The following is a 21,041-nucleotide window of genomic DNA, read 5'->3' as shown; positions in this document are numbered from 1 at the left end:
GTTAATGTAACTCCAAAACAACATAATGAAGGAACCATAAAGCCCTAAGATATGGCATATTTTCTTGCAACACTGACAGTATTTCTAAACTGTATTGTAGTCTAATGGGCGAGAGCAAGGAGAGACATACTGAACAAATGTCAAGTGAAAAAGTTTTAAATACAGTTAGAAAATATATTCATGTAATGTGATAAGACTGATGCCATTACTGTACACCAACCTCAGAAGGGAAAGAGGTTATTTCTAATGTTCCAAAGGTTACACTGCATTAAGACCTTACTCCCAATCTATTATTTTAAATTGGGCTAAAGAATAGTAATTGAGTGGTACATTAAATTTTCCAGTACGGGGAACAGTTCAAGTTGCCTGCAGTACAGATAGATACCTCTAAATAAGAATATATGGGCAACTTCAGATTTCAGTTATGCTAGATTTATTTTTCTTAAATATTTCATTACATACTTGTTAAAAAAATAGAATTTTACAGGAGACCACCAACTATGCTAGTTTAGGTAGCTGCATCAGAGAAGCCTTTTTGGCGTATAGTTCCTCTTTCATGAAGCAAAAAAGCCACTCACACAGCAGACCATTTCAAATATATTGTCAATTATCTGAGAAAATTCAATTTAATACCTTCTCTAAGTTAAACAGGGCCTTAAAATTTGTAACCACTGAGATATATTTAAGCCAATGCATTTATTTTATTCCTTCCAAAGCCTTTTCTGTTAAATTATTAAAATACTTCGCACAACGTAACTATTAATGCAAGAGCTATAGCCACGTAAAATAATTTTTGAAATTCAGATTAAAAATTGCACCAGAATGAAGCTTCATTTGAATAAAAGATAGCTGATGTTTCATCTTTTTGTTTCTCTTTTGACCAAGGTGGTTAGCTTGCTATGTAAATACTGTGTACATTAAACACAGTTTTGTGCAACAAGGATCAATATCAGAGACTGTTTGAATCAACCCCAAGCGAAAGCCATTTTAATGAAAAGTATACATGGAACTGATGAACCCAATGTTTCTGTGTCAGTGGATTCGTTAGGGGTCAGAATCATATAATATTTTCAGATTTCTTTTTCCCTGTTTAAGTCTCTCAGTCCTCATCTATGTAATAGCAAGTGTATGATCCTGTACCCATTGTTTGAGACATTCTAAACCATTCAAAAACAGCAAACAAGAAATGAAGCCACTTCTACTCCTTCATTGCCTTTCCAGTAGAGCGTAAGTAGGGACCTTGAATTGACAAAAATACAGGAAATAATACTTCCATTATGTAGTCTTGCTTTGCATTATCCTCAAAGGAAAACAGGATTGTAAATTACTTTGCCTGATGCTTTATTCTACATGCCCTGAGCAAGTGGTTAAGTGCACTTTTCAAACCCTAGTATTAGAAGGCAGTTTCTACTGCCATTTTAACCCATTAACTTGTCGGGGGGAGGGGGGCTGTTGTGGGAGAGGGAATGAGTCCTTGGCTGTTCCGCAGTTAGAGAAAGACATCTAGAAAGATTTTATAGATCACTCTGTAAGCAGCTTAATTCAATAGCTATTGTGTTTTCAACTAAAACCTCATTGCACAACATGCCATTCTAAAGTAAATCTTGCAAACACAAAATTTTATTTACTCAAATTTGTCAAGGAAGGAATCAACAGACATCTAAACTAATAGCAAATTAGACCTAATATTCTGCATCCACACCCAATAGGTTTTGAAATTCAGCTGGCATTAGAAAGAGGTTGAAATGGCAGACTGTTTGCTAGAGGATGGGAAAGTGCCTGGGAAACAGCGGGGAGGTTGGAGGGGGTAGTATTGTTTTTTTGTTTTCTGAATTGTTTTTCCACAGTGAAACATTTCAAGGACTCCTCTATTATACGAACCCCAACAACGTGAAATTCTTTAAAGGTGATTCCGCTCCCTCCTCCAGCTCAGCCGCATTTTTCTTTTTGTTTTAGTCTGGCTAAAACCTTACAAATCCAGTATTTACTGGGTTGCAATGCCTCAAAGGACTATGCATATTTGAGAGAGAAAACTACAGAACTCTAGAACACTAAACAAATGTAATGTATTGCACATGGAGAGACTTTCATATTAATAGCAGGATGCATGAAGATGTAATTGGTCTAAAGGTTTAAAAAAGTTTAAGTAGTTATTCCAGAGCAGGGCAAACAGCTCAGGCAAGACTACGAGCTGCAGTTTTGGATTTGGTATAGGAACAAAGCCCGTACTCTAGGACACCTCCCCACAATTTAAGGAAAGTAGGGCTTAATCAATGGAAACAGCTAGCCAACATGTATCCTGCACTCTTGGAGCCCATACCTGAAATGCAGCAATAAGAGGATGTTCCAGAAGTGCATCCCTCTTGAGGTTTATTTTTGGGAGGAGGGGAGAGGCAGTGGCAGCAGGAGAGGAGGACATGCCCTAAGACCACTCCCACAAGCCTCCCAATCCTATTCTAATGGCAAGAATAGTAACCTAACCCTCTTTTCCTAGCTATCAATGCTTCTTAATCCCTCCTGTCAATGGCATGCCCCAATACAATTTCCCTTCCAAGTGTTAAACTCTCCAGTGCCAAGTATCCACTTTAATCTCCCTCCAACCGACAAAGCTGGCAACGCCTCATGCTCCTTTCATCCCAGTGGCAAGTGTTCCTTCCCAACTCCTGATTAAAAATTAGCCCTGCATACCTGTTTCACAATCAAGCTGTGCACCTTGACACAACTGAGAATGTCCCTGAAACAGAATGAAAGATGACAGAAGCAAAATACCACCAATACGTGGAAGTTGCCTTAGTAATGCTAGATGAGGGCAAGACAACAGCGAAATACCTAGCAAGCAGCACCAGGCAGAACAGTGAGTGCTTGATCCTGGGCACAATGTGCCCCTGCCAATCTTTAATGGGAGGGAGAACCTAATTTAGAACATACTTAGATTGTAAACTCTTCAGAACAGCAGCGTCTTTCTTATCACAGAATATTAGGGTTGGAAGGTCATCTAGTCCAATCCCCTGCTCAAAGCAGGACCAACACCAACTAAATCATCCCAGCCAGGGCTTTGTCAAGCTGGATCTGAAAAACATCTAAGGATGGAGATTTCACCACCTCCCTAGGTAACCCATTCCAGTGCTTCACTACCCTCCTAGTGAAATAGTGTTTCCTAATATCCAACCTAGACCTCCCACACTGCAACTTGAGACCATTGCTTCTTGTTCTGTCATCTGCCACCACTTAGAACAGCCGAGCTCCATCCTCTTTGGAACCCCCCTTCAGGTAGCTGAAGGCTGCTATCAAATCCCTCCTCACTCTTCTCTTCTGCAGACTAAATAACCCCAATTCCCTCAATCTCTTCTTGTAAATCATGTGCCCCAGCCCCCTACTCATTTTCATTGCCCCCTGCTGGACTCTCTCTAGTTTGTTCACATCCCTTCTGTAGTGTAGACGGAACACTCCAGGTGTGGCCTCACCATTGCCGAATAGAGGGGAATAATCATTTCCCTCGATCTGTTGGCAATGCTCCTACTAATAGAGCCCAATATGTCGTTGGCCTTCTTGGCAACAAGGGCACACTGCTGACTCATATCCAGCTTCTCGTCCACTGTAATCCCCAAGTCCTTTTCTGAAGAACTGCCGCTTAGCCAGTCGGTCCCCAGCCTGTAGCGGTGCATGGGATTCTTCCGTCCTAAGTGCAGGACTCTGCACTTGCCCTTGTTGAACCTCATCAGATTTCTTTTGGCCCAATCCTCCAATTTGTCTAGGTCATTCTGGACCCTATCCCTACCCTCCACCATATCTACCTCTCCCCCCATCTTAGTATCATCTGTGAATTTGCTGAGGGTGCAATTAATCCCATCATCCAGATCACTAATAAAGATGTTGAACAAAACCGGCCCCAGGACCAACCCCCTGGGGCACTCCGCTTGATACCAGCTGCCAATTAGACATTGAGCCGTTGATCACTACCCGTTGAGCCTGACAATGTAGCCAGCTTTCTACCCACCTTATAGTCCATTAATGTATTTTATGTATCTATAGAGTGCCTAGCACAGTAAGGATGGAGTCCAACTACTACTGCAATATGAATAGGCCTGGCAGAATTCAATTTTTCTTTTTTCTAATGTCAATGATTTTTATCAATTTTTATTTTTAAGATTTTTTATATTTTTATTATTTTTATATTTGTGGAGGTAGGGCTGGGGCTAGGGCAGTGCTGACAGTGGGCTATAGGGGGCTCCCTGCATAATCACATGTGTCAGGACACCGAGGAGCAAGGTGCAGGGGAAGCTGCAATCATCCTGGCCCAGTGAAGCACAGACCCCCTGACCAGGACTGTATGGCAACCTCCGTTATACATTAAAAACACTTTTAAATATATTTAACACTATTATAAATGCTGGAGGCAAAGCAGGGTTTGGGGTCGAGGGTGACAGCTCGCGACCCTCCATATAATAACCTCATGACCCCCTGAGGGGTCCCAACCTGCCCATTTGAAAACCCCTGCTGTAAACAGTAGCACTAGTTGTTGTCCGCTGCCCCGCTGATGAACAGTTCCTGCCCGGGGATGGCTCCCAAACTATTGGCTGGCAAATGAATGAGTGGGGCATTAACAGTAGAGCTGCAAAGGGCTCCCTGCATGGTCTCAGGACCTGTGACATCTGATCCCAGGCGGCACAAAGTGTGGGGAAGGCTGCAGCCTTGGTACTATCAGCTGGTGGTTAGAGAGAAAGCTCATGACAGCGGGGCTGCAGTGGACTTGCCCTGCACTGCCACGGGAGCCACTGAGCAGTGGGATAGTCTCCCTCATGGCTAAGAACTCTGCCTCCTCTTTCTTGCCGTCCTGGCCATGGTCTCAGTTCTATCCTTCCAGTACCGCAGCCTCTGCGGCACCTTGTTGCATGCAGGGATCTGGTGACAATGGCCCTGAGGCAGCACAGGGAGCCCTCTGCAGCTCCATTGTCAGGGACCCACTTGCTCACTCCTGTGACAGCAGGGCTGCAGAGGACTCTCTGCATGGTGGCAGGACCAGTGATACTCTATCCCTGCAGGCACGTCAACTGTTACTGATTGATTTTTTCCCGCCAATTTCTGTGTGTCAGCTGAAATCGACATTTACCGACAGTTATTGATTAAAACAGAATCCTGCCAAGCCTAAATAAGAATAATAATTTAACTAGTAGGGGGGAAAACTACAAATGGATAGAAGCACTGCAGTAGTATGCTAGAAAAAATAAAAACTTATAGACTAGCTGGGTTTTCAAAGAAGTTACCTGTTTGTGGCATTTTTTGTTAAAAAATAGTAGCAAGTCTTTTTAGGATAATTAGGATGTGCTGAATCCAAACATGGTTGTTGCCAACCCTGCATGTTGTATGTAAAGGCCTCTACCAAGAGAATAAAGTAACATATGGAAATTGCTTAAGTGTAAATCTTTATTTCCTTTTCGTTTAGGATTAACATACTTCAGTTAGATCTTAATTAGCTGTTGGAGATAATAAAAGTGATCAAATAGTTTGTAAAACTTTTTACAAAACTATTGAATTTCAGTTTCTTATTTGCAAGAGGTACTCAAAATAATTTAATAGGTTATACAATTATGACTGATCATGCTTACATGGCTCTTAAACTTGAGCATTAGCATCTTGAAATAAAAGTATACAAGCTGACTTAACTATCAAATACAACACAATCTAAAAACACTTGTTTTTAAAAGTGAAATTATTTTCTTGACTAAACATTAAGTAAATATTTTGATGCACACAAGTTTCACTATTGTGAAACTATTCAACACTATTTCAAGAAACTTTGGTATACAGTGGCAGACTGAATCAACATCCTAATAGGTCAATTATTATGTTAACATCTACTTATTTGATAATACTGTCCTTCTGCACTAATTGTCAGATACATGGACACAATCTTATTCCAGTTGTCTATATTTGCATGCTCCTGTAGAGACAAGTCATGCTGTCCTACACCTACATTGGTGACTTCTGCACCCTATTGTGTGGCCACAGAATATTGCCTCCATGCAATCTGCTGGAATTGGTGGCAATGACACAAGCTGTAGCACCAGATCTCTCCATCCTTCTGTTTCCAACCCACTCTATTTGGAAGAGGAAGTATTGCATTTGGGCAGTGGGCCTGTCTCCAAACTAGTGTCTGTGTATATGTGAAAGAAAACTGCATCACTATTTGGGGGTAGAGCATTCTGAACAAAATGGCACATACTTTGTCACTGCTCGGGACTTCTACATACATCTTATAAATAAGCTCTGCTACGCTTTTCACCTTCAGGTCCAGGTCACCCCTTCTGAGTTAGAAGCTAATGGCATCGCTGAAAAACTTTCCATATTTATCTTCTTGCTGTGTCCAGCATCACAACCAGTCGGGCCATGATTTTGCAAATAGAGAATTTCCAGAACAGTAGGTCCCTATTGTAGTTGCTCACAAATGGCATGAGCAGGAGAATTCTTTGGTTCCTTTGATGTGCCAGCTTTCATTCAAAGCTGCCCGCATGTCATTTTGCTATAGTGAGCCAGCAAGAGAATAAGCACATCAGTCTACCTGACTGCACCAACCAACACTGTTGGTATCCCTATGGACACAGCGTAAAAATCATACTTGTGTCTGCATCTTCCTGATAAACACACAGCTGATTGGTCTCACCTGCTCAATATTGAGCGTCTCACTTCAGTCTCATCCTGAAAGCCACCAGCCAGAATGATTTTATCATGTTGTGCTTGTGTCATTAGTTGCTCGGACAAAAATATTGCAAGGTCCTCCTTATTTTCTGGAACTGCAATGAAATTCATCCAATTACTGCGTGTGGAAGAGGCACATATTTTCCTTTCACTACTCTTCGGATGGGTCTTGTACCTCTCTTTCTACATTATATCACCCTTGATAGACTCCTTGCAATACCTGTCAAACACATCACAATTTATTCTGTAGAAGTCTGCTCCAGTTTTTACAAATATCCCTGCAGGGTCTCCAAACATTTTAGTTCCAGACGGCTTGCAGAAGCTTTTGCATCTATTACACAACAGCTTCTCTCAACAGGGGTAACTGTTGGCAAGCAGTGGACATCAGCTGTCAGTACATCACCGAGTATTGCTTTTGTGCCTGTTCTTAGTCTGCCATTTGACTGTGCTAATGCCAAAGGGCAGGCATTAACTCATGTTTCAAAATTTGTTGCAAATTCACAGTCTTGCCAGCTTCATAGGCTGAGATTAATCACTGAAGAATATTTCTGTCTACCTTCATGGTAAAAACTTTCCTTTGACTTCTTTCCCCACCTCATACAGTATAGAAGAAGTTGGAGCATTATTTTTTAGCAGCACATCATGAACATGTATATGTCTAGGCTCGCCCTCTTCCGTCACAAGCTATTTCTCCCCACAAAGCTGTCCAATTTCACCTGTCCTAGGATATTTGCATGCAACATTGTATCTTCTACAGCTTTAGTGGCCAGAACTTTTGTTTCAACATTTTGCAATGAAGAGGGTGGTTCCTCACCAGAAAAAACCTTGAATCAGTGAAGTGTTTATAAGAGGGCATTCTCATCTTCATTGTCACACTGCTTCCTTGACTTATGTGAATAAGTTGGTCATCCAAGCCAACGTGGAACAAGGGTCAGGTGTCTGCTGCAATTTGGGCTCTTAGGTTGTAAATCAAGACCTATTTGCTGATGGCTGAACAAGTCTTGGTGATGCCTGCAATTCCACCTCCTTTCTTTCCTATGCCATTAAGCCACTCTTGGCTCTAATTAGGATCCACTTGGTTGAACTTCAGACATGATCTCTTGACAACAAAGTTCCCTTGCTGGAACAACCTGAGCATGTCAATAGTTGATGCAATTCTGTGATGCAGATAGTACCCCACCATATATAGTTTGTATGGTCAGATATCATGGAGAATGACAGCACACATTTGAAGGTCAAGAGATGCAGCTCTCCATTTCCTTCTCTCTGGGCACAGCTGAATATGAGCGGTAGGGCCACCATTTCCATGTACTGCCACCAAAACCTGAAGTTCACACTACCTTCACCTTTGCAAATGTAGAGGTGAGATTTCAAAATCTTTGTGAAGCATGAACTGACATGAGCTCACCATAACAATGTGACCGAGTAGCTCTGATGGTATTCTCTTTGAGCTCCTGATCATGTGTTGCTATGAAGTCCAAGAGTTGTGGAAGAAGCAGGCTCCACAGTGCTTGAAATATCAATTTGTGAGCCTGCATTGCTCTAGCATATGACTTGCCATTCCTAGCTTGTTCTGTTGAGTTTGGGCTAAAAACATCACCTTCAATCCAGGCATCTGCTAGCTCCAAAGACTGTGGGTGCTGACCTTAGAGTTTTTGAAAGTTCATTCAGACATGAAGGCTTCCTAATCATGAAATAAGCCACTCTCTGTACTCTGGTGCAGCCCACTTTAGTTCCATCAGTGTACAGTACAGAGCTTCATCAACTGTTAGAACCATGTACTGCTGCCAATGCACTGATGACATATTTGCATCCCTATGCAAAAGTAACAAGAGTGTCTAGCTCATGGGCAGGGGCTTGAATGACTGATGAGTGTCCAATGGTAGTTATTACTGATTCTGTTGTCATGTGTCCATCCACATCCTCATTTTGAAGTTTAATGATAAAAAGCCATATCAGAGGATCTTGCTATCACTGCAGATTTGCAGTCTTCTTCAGATTCAGAGTACCACTCTGCGAACAGGGTTCTTGACTACTGGTTTAGCTTCATCATTTCTTACACTGGCTGGTATGATTGTGTCACCTAGATCAGGAACACCGAGTGTGCTGTTTGATTACTTTAGATCAATAAACGTCAGATTGTAGCAAGTCATCTTTGCCAAGCAGTGATTTGGGTTTATGAAATGTGTTTTTCCATTCAGAGAAGTATAATGTATATTAATATTGTCAGCTACATAGTGAATACATTTCTTGGGAATAAGATTAGGAGAAACAGCAGCAACCATTCTCATCATCCATTGTTAGCACGGTTTTCTCTACTAAGGCTTTGTCCACCTTTAAGATTCCTTCATAATACATACAGTGGCCAGACTCATGAAAAAGCAGAATAAGTTGTTTTGCCCAGTTGCTTGATGGAGGGTGCACCCAAGACCAATATGCTTTGATGTCCATTACCTTCCACCATTCACACAATATATAATGAGCTACACTAAGCACCTTGAATTTCACTGATTCCCGTTTCTTAAGGTTCTCTTCATCAGTATTGCCCTCAAGAAAAGATTGGCCTTCATACAGCAAGTGGAGGAACACGTACAGGCAATCTGAACAAGTCTTGGTGATGCATGATCTTCACTGACAAAGAAACCTTTGTGGCCAGGGTGTGAAATTTTCGGTGCAACATGTACGAGTGATAGAAATGTGTCTTCTCGAGAATGGTCATCTCATCATTTGTGAGACAGATACATATTTATACTTGGCTGGACATGAGTGTTTGTCTCTCAGCATGCGACCAATCAGGCAAGGAAGTGAACTGAAATAAAATCCCAATATGAGTTTGGAGATTTTCCTTGCATGATGATCTACGAATGATGTAAAGTTAAGTGTGTGGAATTTCAATGACAGTTTCCGTTGCAAGATTGCAGTAACAATGCCAAACTTCAAGTAGCTCAAAAACATGGCCTTGACTGGCTGCTTTTTGAAGCTCATTTTGAAGCCAAAGCACTGCTATTTCAGTAAATTTTGTGCCTTCATTCCTTCTCATCACAGACTTCATAAACAGGATGTAACAAGCCAGGTGGTACTTGCCTTCAGCAGCTAGAAGGTAATTTACTCCAGCTAAATGATCACTCATTTTGTAGTCAAATACTGCTGTTTGCATGATCTGTTCACTCATCTTCAACGTAGTTGCAGAGATGAGTCTCTGTTCTGGGAGTACTTGACAAAAAACTTGCAACATCTCCAGGCAGGAAGTTTCACAGAACTGGACTCTCTTGTACTATGGACACTGGTGTCTTTACTGAGATCACTACAGCTTGCCACACGATACACTTGTTGCAGATGTTCTTGCTTTCTGTAGCCTCTGGATTTTAACTTTGTCAGCGTGTTGGGCACAGCATTTTCTGTGCCACATGACTGATACTATCTGTTCTGAATGAAAGATTAACTCAATTCTGTTAATGGCCTCTATATTTGACATCTTGTAGTTTCTTTCTAATGGCTGTTGCCTCCCTTATTCTATGCAATCCTTCTTCACTTGCTTCATGCATGTCTCCTTTACCGGATTTTTAACAAATAATGCATAGACTTTAGGAAACTGGAGTGGATCTCCTGAGACTTACTACTAGTTCTATGGTTTACCTATAGCTGTAACCAATATGAATGACACAAACCACCACCTCCCTCTATTCGTAAAAAAAATCCCACTACCACCTATTCTATATTAATTATATGACTCCAACTACAAGTCATTATGTAACTACAAAACAAATACTAAGCATGCAAGAAAATGATTTCACATGTTGCAGGAAAATAAACTTCTGTGTTACGATTAACTTATTTCTAATATTATGATATACAGATGACTAAACTGCTTCAAAAAGTTGAATATTAGGGTGCAATGTGTGTTAAAACTATGAAATGTCTCTTCTCATTTCTGTTCTTAATAGAATGAAAAAGAATTATGCCAAAGAATTTGATTTTACTGACAGGTACATGGACACAGTCGGTAAATCAAACATTTCTGGTGAAGTTTGGTGGCCATATTTATTTGCAAGTTTGAGCTTGCAAATAAATTACATTCAAAATTCAGCTTGGTAACAACCATTTTCAAAATCAGCAGGTTCAAATTATGTTAGAAAATGTTACCAACCTTTAACAAAAAATGCCTCTAAACCCCATATAGAGGATTGATTCTGAGATTTCAGTCTAGTCTATTATTTTTTATCTGTACTGAAAAATGCAAGACATTCCAACAGTTTTTGAACATCCACCCTCTGATTTCATAAAAAGGATCACTTAGAATGTGGATATGTCAGAGCAACACAAAAAAGATAATTAATGAGGATCTTAGCTATTCCAAAGTGCAGTCAAATTTATGGGTGAGCATTCAGGCAATGATTCCTTTGAATCATGTCACTGTTCTGCAGTACACATACTGTGCTCTTTCCCCACAATTTTTTTTTTAAATGTTGGCACTATTAGGTATATTAATTAAGGCTGCTGTCACCCCCCACTTTTTTTTTTAAAACAGCAGACCTCACATAGGTTTCTCACCCACAGTTTGCTAAATATTAAATTGTAAAGAGTGATGACAGATTGTCTACTTCATGTTTAACTTGGCTGGCAGTGAATACTATCATTTTTAAAGAGCTTGAATTTGAGAGATTTTCCTTGTTTAATATCTTCAACTCCTAAAGCTGCCACATTTTTCAGGTACATCTCAAAGTTAGAAAGTGAGGGTTCTTGAGATGTGTGAAGGGAAAGCGTTAGCACAGAACTGTATTGAATAATATATATTTATATAGCTAAGCACTCTACAAAACATAGAAAAAGACCTGGGTTCCTGCCCAAAAGAGCTTATGAGCTAAGTTCAGACATACTACAAGTGATAACAGAAACAAGTAGGGTAAAAGGAAAATAATGATTTTTAAAGAACACCATATGATGAGTTCCAGTCATGCAGAGGGTACAAAGCATGGACTTGCTCAGAATTTTTCTTGTAAATGAGAGATTGAATCTTAGCATGGCCTCAAACAGCTCTGCAATTATTTCTTATTGAACTTCCTAACACTGCTTTATAATTAGTTAGACATATTTAGCTTGCTGTCCTATACCATTTTAAATTACTTTGAGGAAACTTCCACAAGAACTAGGACATTTCATATTGGGTGACACCTCAGAGCAACATTGCTGTGAAGGATTTTTCTTCCTGAATCCAGTGTCCACTAGGTACTTCCTCACTGAAAATGACAAACCCATCAGCCCAACACAGGTGAAATTTATAACAAACTCCGAATGCACAAATGACACACTGTCCAATTTGTACCCATTAAAACAAACAAAAATACCCTAACTATAAACACACATTCAAGGAAAGTATATTGGAATAGATTAAAAGGAATTATTTTCTAATGATAAGTGTCTTGTTTTTATTTTATTCTTTTTATTTAATTTTTGTCATCATTTTCACAGGGTCAAATTCAATTCAATTTCACAGGGTCTGTTATAAGATGGGACAAAAATATTTGCCTCATTTATATGAAAGCTCAATGTAGCTCACAGTATTTTACTCTGTTTTCCTTTATGCCACAATTTCCTAAGATACCAAACTCTTACATCAATCATATATGTATTCTTACAACAACTGGAAGTTCCAATCCTCACTTACATTTAAGTTAGCCACTTTCTGCCATACCATTTAAGAAGGGGAAACAGGATAGTAGGCAAGTACATCTTTTCTAGTTTCACTAAAGAATCTTGAAACCAACTTACGAGAGGTGACTGTTTCTAAGCAAAACAAATGAAAAAAATCCCCTGACCACTCCTTTAAAAAACAAAAAAAGTTTTTAAATCCTTGCTTAATGTTTCACACAGCAGACACTGAGGCAGAGATGTTATTTTAGCTGTCAACCCTTTGTGAAAAAAAAAAAGTATGTATTTTTGCAATTATGAGCTAAACGTTACGAGCACATTAATACATGGAAAAGTAAGGGGAATGTGTGCCACACGCAAACACTGAATCCTGTTTCATTTTAGTTCTTACACTGAGCTTTTAAGATCCCTGACCTCATTCACTGACCACCTTGGAAGACTGTCGAAAAAATTGATATTATTATGCATTATTTGAGAAATAATACATGGTTATGTTATTAAAGACTTGCATGCAATCTTAACTTGGCATTACCTGACATTTGCAATCTTAAACATCTCTTAACATAATTTAATTGAATTTCCTATTATTGATTTTTTTAAAGGAAAATAAGTCAATCTAAAACTAGCTGGCTACACAGAAGAATACTCTATCCCATTCAAGGCATGCCCTGAAAGAGACAGGGCTCTTAGGGACAGACAGTAGGCCTTTATCTTGATGATCCAGCACATTTGACTCCAGCAGAGCAGTTTAATAAACAAAGCTCTTATCATGAAAATGGGATAGTAACTTTCTAAAAGAGTAATAACTGCTTAGTAGTCTAAAGTCTAGAAAAATGCCAGTCCATTATTAAGTCTTTGATAGGGACTGGTATCTGATGCTTCCAAAGAAAGTACAGGAAAACCACATAGTGAACAATTATGGAATAATCAGCCCACAGAGCAAATTTCTTTAAGGTGACCACTAGAAAAATTATAATAATCACTTCCCACATAAGCCTGGTCCACACTACAGAGTTAGGTCGATGTAAGGCAGCTTATGTCAGCCTAACTGTATAAGGGTCTACACTAAAATGCAGCTTCCACCGATGTAACTCACTCACTACACTAACTTAATAACTCCACCTCCAACAAAAAGTGTAGTGCTTAGGTTGATGTAGTTAGGTCAACACAGTGTCAGTGCAGACACTGCACTGCTTAGATCAACTGTTGCTGCCTTTCAGAAGCTGTCCCACAATGCATTAGTGACCACTCAATTGGTGCAAGCACTCCTGGTGAGGACGCACACCGTCAACACAAGGAGTGTAGTGTGGACATGCAAAAGTGATGTAATTACTGTGATTGGCTGTAGTCAACGTAACTTAGGTCAACTTAATTTTGTACTGTAGACTTGCCCTTAGAGTGAACTCTGATTTCATTTCTCTTAAAACTTATATTTTAAAAGGTAGTTTTAAACCCTCCACCATATCCCAAATCAGGAGCTCAAGCCCTGTAGCTAGTTAAAAACGTCTTGCCACTGTACAATGTATAAACATATCAAACCTACTGTAATACAATCCCACACCGCAACAATATTCTGTCATCTGCTTCTCACACTTGCAGAGCCGGGGAAAGCACAGGACACTCATTAAACCTGAAATGCAGGGATTGTTTTACTACTCTCCCTAATAAACTTAGGAATAGAACTGTGGTGCAGGAGATGATAGTTTGACAGCCAAAAGGCCAAGGAAGGGGACACTATGTCAAATAGGTGTCATGGTCATACTCGTTCTGGGAGATACTTCTAGATTCCTGGTCACTAAGGATGCTCCATCTCATGGACATGCAAGCCTCACTCGAGGTTAACAGTTCCACTGTTCCAGCAGAGTTTAGCTGTGGTGGGAGATCACGATTACACAAAGTGATGCAATCCCTTTGGTAACTTGACTCAGTCCCTGACGGGGGCTTCAAAATTAGCATGATTAACATAGATTTTGATCCAATATTACACTGGAAACCCATGAACAAGGGCAAAAAACCCAAGGGGAGGCGCACTCACATACAAAATAACAGATATTTGGGGTATTCAGCAAGACTTAAATATTGCAGATACGAGTGCTAATAAAATTTTATTTGAATGAGTCTGTTTTTGCAAATGCTTATATTCAGGCTATTCTGAATCTTTCCTTATCCATTAATACCTGTTTGATATGAGTGAAGCCATGAACATTTTAATAGAACAGTAACCATTCAAAATTTTTATACAGGGTTTGAACAATTCAGAAGATGAAATTCAATTGTGTTTTGATGTACAAGCCATGAGAACTTTGTCTTATCCAAAAAAAGCCAGACTCAACAAATCAAATATTTTAGTTTATGTGATTTATATTTTAATACTTTAAGAAATCATACTGCAATTTAAAAAATGCTAAATTAACACTGAGCCATATTACTCTCCATCCCTTATGAAACTTAATGCATTGTAGACCACTCACTACACCACACTTTAAGACAGGAAGTGAAGTGCACCATTAACAATTGCAACAAGGGTGTAGTTACCCAAACTTTGATTTAACCTAGCACACAGAAGATAATACTCCAATTCTACTGATAAGTGCCACAGGATCATTAATGGCCAAGAGATCAGTGAGAATTCTAACACTGAGCAATGAGCACATAGCTCATGTGTTTTGCATCATATGAAGGTAAAATAAAAATTATCCCTCGAAGGAAAAATATTTGGAAACAACATAAGCATGGAAACAAATACTTAAATAAGAAAAAGTTGCCTGAAAGCCCACCAGCATAGCTGTCCCGCTCCTGCTATATTTTCCATATTAAACTCATATTTCTTGCCCTAAAGTATCCCTCCATCTTCTACTCCTAAGGGAATTCTGCACCACTGCATGTGTGCAGAATTCATGTCCCCCTGCAGATTTCTTTGCTTCCCTGCAGAAAAATTACTTTCTGACAGGGAAGCAAAGTGAAACTGCAAGAGCAGTCATGAACCACTCCCTAGCAGCGCAGGTTCAACGTTTCAGGCACCCAGAGCAACCAGCAGAAAGGTACATCACAATGGGGCTGGGGACACCCCAGCCAGTGGCTCCTACCCTGAGTCGGGATCAGCTGCTAGTCCCAGCTGGGCTGGAGGCAGCAGAGGATAGGACCACCTTCTTCCCCTGCAAAGAGTGCCTGGGGCTGCGTCAGATCCACCCCCAGAAACCTCCCCCAGCTGCACGAAGCTCAGCATCCTCCCCTGCTTCCTGCCCCCATCACTCCTCAGCTATGGGGGGAGGGGTCACTGTATGGGGAGCTGCTCCCCATCCACCCAACCCCTGTGCATCTGGACCTCCCATACTCAGACAACCCTGCGAAGCCTCACCCAGTACATCCAGAACCCCTTTAACCCTCCATAGCCGAACCCCACCCCACTGAACCGCAACCTGTGCGCCCAAATCCCCTGCCTCCAGACCCCCACCCCTTCACCCAGACCACCCCCCACTGAGATCCCTGCACTCAAACCCCCACCCTGAGTCCCCACATCCAGCTCCCCAGACCACTAACTAGCTGCACCCAGACCCCACCGCACCAAGCCCCACTCCCCCAGCACCCAGACCCTGCCCCCACCCCGCTGAGACCCCACACTCAGACCCCTCTGATGAGCCCCAACAACCTTTACCTGGAAGCCCCTGAATCTGGAACCCCGCAACAAGCCTCTGTGCATCCAGATCCCCACACATCTAGACCCCCCACTGAGCTGCCTGCACCCAGATTGTCCCACACAGAATCCTCTCACCCTACACCTGGATCCCCCACACAGAGCCCCTCCAAACTTGCATTCTGCCTGGTTGAGCCTACCTGCCCCACACCTGGTGCAGAGGGACATGGCCTCAGAGTGTTTCTGGGGCAGGCCCAGGCCTTGTGCTGTGTCGGGTGCAGCCGCACGGCTAAGTCCATGTCCTGGGAGTGGGGAGGCTGCAGGGTGATCTTCCACCTTTGTGCAGCCGGTGGCCTGTGCTCCCCACTGCCATGCTGAAGCTTCTGCATTTATTTATTGACAAATAAAACTTTCAGAATTTTTAATTTTTGGCCGCAGAATGCCCTCAGGAGTAATCTTCAGCTTAGCATAAGGTATTATTGACATTACCATTTTAAAGTATCTTTTTCTTAAATACCTTCCCACTTTTAAGAAACAAACTGAGACCACTTGACAGCTTCTATTCCATCTCTTACCTAAGATAAATGTTCCATTTCTCTAATGTATCTGTTTCCATTTCTGGTCCAAGTTCACCAGCAGTATTACAAGTTTAATTAGTTAGCATAGAAAGTACGGAAATATGCAGAAATACTTACAGTAATAGTGTCCAAGAGCTTTGCCATATGTTTAATAATTTCACCATGGTGCGCGGGCTGTGTTTGTAGAAGTTTCTTAATGACAACTACACTTTCAGCAACTACTATTTCTGATAAAGACAAAAACAAGTTATAAAATTTATTTTAAAAGTATTTATGCAGATGGAATTCAAATCATGTGCACAAAATTGTCAGCAACTGTTTCAAAACTGTAAATGATCTAACCAGTTTAACTGCAGAACTAATTTAATTTATAATAGTAACATAAATGTGCAGATCTTTTATAAATCTGAAGACAGGCCCTGCTCCAACAAGCAAGTTATGAGAGGAAAAAAAGAGGAGGAAGGATCATGGTAAGAGATAACAAAAGCATGTCTCATTATACACACTTCTTGATGATTCCTTTTAATTAAGTTTTAATGTGTCTGTACTTAATTTTTCTATTTTTAAGTAAGTCATTATAGAGGCACAAATACCTATTCCACATAATTAAACTGTAGTATTTAATGGACTCTCAAAGAAATATAGGTTGTTCAGGAAATTGCCAGCTAATTCAACAAACAGTAAAAATAGCAAAACACTACATTTGCACACTCACCCTCCCTCCCCCCATCCTCTCTCCCAATTCCATAATCTAATCTCTAGTACATTCAAATGAGGATCCCAAATAGGCAAGCTGTTTGAAGATTTATGTCCAAGTCATGCACTGGAATGCTTAACTACTGTAACAAGTAACATTCGCAGCTTGATCAACTTGTATGAAATATGCAATTTTTGAAGCTGAAAAACCCTCACTGGTGCAGAGGTAGGCTTCTATGCAAGAATAAACTCATGTTAGGAAAGATAAAGAAAAGTCAAACATAGTCAAGGTTGAAACGAAAGCAAAAATAAATAAATAAATAAATAGACCTACTAATGTAACAGAAGTTCACTATAATTCTAATTTTCATGTCTACTAGAAAAAGCAGACAATTATTTTTCCTCATACTGTACATGCACTTTGAAAACAATCATTGGGGAAAAGTAAACTTATATTTCCCCAAACAGATCATAACATCCTTGTATTTGAATAGTTAATCCAACACATGGACTGTTCATTTTCAATTTATATCAGTAATCAGAAAGAAAAGGAAAGATGTACACAAGAAGTGTACTGGGGGAAAGAAATCCCTTAAACATTACCATGGTCATCTAGAAATTAGAAGAGCTCACACTGGTGGATTTTTGTTTTAAAAATTACAGCTGTAGCTATCCATGGATACCTCTTGAACCTCTGAAGAGCTTAAATTTTAGGCTCTCCATTTCATTTAGGCCCTCCATGTCATCCTCCATTTGACATGACAACTGAGTCATTTCTCCAAACTAATTTCTTGAATCAAGGTTAAAATTACATAATTAGATAGAAAAATCAAGGCTTACCAGCATGGGGACAGGAAGTTAATTTAAACTAACTAAAAAGTGTGAATTTAAAGTGGATCAAATTAAGCTAAACCGAATTGAGGCCACTTTCATTCTGAATGAGACTGTTCAAACAGGGATTTAATGCAATGTAAGCACTCCACTTTAAATTCACACCTTCATTTAATACAGGTTAATCTTCCTGAGAATCCCTATGTAGAAAAAACCCTAAATTTCAAAATACATCTGCTCCACGGACGCCAAGGATTTACGCAATCTTACCGTCCAGGTTATTTTGGAGAGCATTTTGTCCCCTTCACTATTGCCAAAAATTACAATGAAAGAAAAAGTTTTAAAAAAAAAGCATCAAACTTGTCAAGTGTGAATTTTTCACCAAACCTGTAAGTAGTTTGGAGGGGAAAGAAACAGAATTCCCCCAAATAATCCTTGTAATAACATATTTTCCTTGAATGCCACTTAGTAATGAGGGTAACTGAACAGCAAATTAAAACAAGGACTATCTAAAACAGTTTGTGTCCGCATAATACAAAGTTTGGGAAGTAACCACTTCCACAAAAGGTGCTATCTAGGAGTCCCAATATCCCCACCCTGCCATCTTCTGTATCAATTAAGGATAAAAGGCCCTTCGGCTCAGTGTTTGTAAGTTTTTCAAGCACTGATAACATCTGATCTTTTTCCTTCCTATGAAAAGTAATAAGATAAGGTCAAAATGCAATCACAACTTTAAGGGCAGTGATATACACAGAACAGTAGAAACTGCAGACCAACAAAATGAAAGTTAATTAATTATGCAGTATGCTTTGTTAAAAAAAGATTATACTACGTCAAACTAAAAAAATCATGCGTAAAAGTCAAGTGTTTACACAAGAAAACTAATTTAAACCAAGACCTAACTACTAAGATGGGTTCTAAGATATGCCTAAAAGTCACAGGCATTGTGGAAATGTACATGATAAAGTGCAATGTAAATTATGTACAAAGAAATGTATAGGAACCACTTTGCAGAAGCATTTAGGAGCAAATAAATGTATGTGATAGAAGAAGCAAGTCTGAAGTACTGAATTGGAACGATAAAGCAGATGAACTGACATGATTCCTGTTAAAAGAATATAGCTACCAATAAAAATGTTAAAAGTACAAATGAGATCAAAATAAATTAATATCATAATACAATTGGAAGTAATCTAGAATAATAAGCAGGTGCACTGTGAAGTTTATTTTCTGAATAGGGAGGGTTCAAAAACCAGCAAGACATACTGGTAAATATATTAATACATTGGCGAAAAAACAACAGTTCGGTCAGGGGTGGGCAAACGTTTTGGCCCGAGGGCCACTTCTGGGTGGGGAAATTGTATGCAGGGCCAGGGCAGGGGCTGGGGTGTGGGAGGGGGTGCAGTGTGCAGGAAGGGGCTCAGGGCAGAGGAGGAGTGAGGGGTGTATGAGGGGGCTCAGGGATGCAGGAGGGGTGCAGACTGCAGGAGGGGGCTCAGGGAAGGGGGTTGGGGTGCAGGATGGGTGCAGCGGGGGTTGGGGTGCAGGAGGGGTTCAGGAAGCGACAGTGGGCTCAGGACAGAGGGTTGGGGTGCAGAGTGCAGCAGCGGTTTGGGCTCCGGCCCAGCGCCGCTTACCTAAAGTGGCTCTGGGGTGGCAGTGGCGTGCACTGGCATGCTCCCTACCTGCCTGTGTGCTGCTCCAGGAAGCATCCAGCACCACGTCCCTGTGCGGCCTCCTGGGGGAGGGGGACCACAGGGCTCTGAGCACTGCCCTTGCCACGCCTCCAGGTACCTCCCCCGTTCCCGGCCAATGGGAGCTGTGGGGGGCGGTGCCTGGAGGTAAGGGGCAGCAGGGATGTGGTGCTGGCCGCTTCTGAGAGTGGTGCAAGGCCTGTGGCACCACAGGGGGCAATCCTACGAGCCAGATCCAGCTTTGCCCACCCCTGAGTTAGGTGGTTTAACATCTCAGAAGTGAAAATCAAGCAGTAACATTAGGATGAAAAGATATAATCTTATAAAATTAATACAATGTGTGATGAGCATTAATCAAAACAAGGAAAGCTATATACAGTTACATATTCATCTGCCAGTCTACGAACAAAAATTAGTTGAAGTTCAAATACAGATTGAGCAACATAGAATGTAATGAAAGAATCAGAGGTAACACAAAACATCTGGACTGTAGACACAGTATAGCAATACTCCATAGGGATACTGGAGCTAGAACTAAAGTAAAAGAGATTATAAGAAATGTAACGATAAATGAGGTAGAAATTCCAAAAACATCAACAGGTGCTTCTGAATGAAACAGTTTACCTACGAGGTTTGGGAACTGGGAGACAGTAAATATGAAAAGGTATTCTGGTGAGGACTGTCTGAACAAACAGAAATTGTGAGATGTGTCAGCAGCTTCTCAATTCTCTACACAAAGTCACTGACCACTAATCATAACATTCTCAAATCACTACTGCAAGCTTTGGCAAAAGACTTCTACGCAATATTGGAACGAGTATTTAACTCGAGAAACACAATCACTAAAAAAAACCTTTGACACATCACAACTCATCAAAACCATACTGTGTTCAGTCACACAAAATTCCATTGTAGTAATCCATAGTGGTATAGCTGAAAACAAAAAAAAGTCACACAGCGAACCACATTTTGAATGGTACGAATTACAATAATTTTCCCAAGTGAGAATTTAACCACTCCAACACCATTCAGAAATCCACAACTAGGAAAAACATACAGAATATTAAAATGGCATTGGAAAAAACAAGAGCTTCAAAAGAGGCTCCAACTTTCAGTGCAGCATTTTGTATGATAAACACATTTTTTAGGTTAATTAGTTATACATGTTAAATGAGGGCTGAAGCAACTAAATATGAAACTGAAGAGGCTATTTCATGCGTATTATAGAATTTATGTAAAAGGCGTTTTAAAAGAGGCTAAGAT

The 21,041-nt window shown here is 40.4% G+C and overlaps 1 protein-coding gene across 3 annotated transcripts in view; it reads right to left on the bottom strand.

Moving 5' to 3' along the window:
* AP3B1 (adaptor related protein complex 3 subunit beta 1) overlaps positions 1–21,041 on the bottom strand; it is a 343,754-nt gene that overhangs the window by 128,338 nt on the left and 194,375 nt on the right. For all 3 annotated transcript variants that reach the window (XM_084629231.1, XM_084629233.1, XM_084629232.1), the window contains exon 14: positions 16,675–16,784. In XM_084629231.1, coding sequence (XP_084485357.1) covers positions 16,675–16,784 — 110 coding nt within the window. The remainder of the gene's footprint in view (positions 1–16,674; positions 16,785–21,041) is intronic.

This window comes from Lepidochelys olivacea, assembly GCF_965140295.1.
Source record: "Lepidochelys olivacea isolate rLepOli2 genome assembly, chromosome: 5".
NCBI classification, from domain to species: domain Eukaryota; kingdom Metazoa; phylum Chordata; order Testudines; family Cheloniidae; genus Lepidochelys; species Lepidochelys olivacea.
This window is presented reverse-complemented; position numbering and strand designations above follow the sequence as displayed.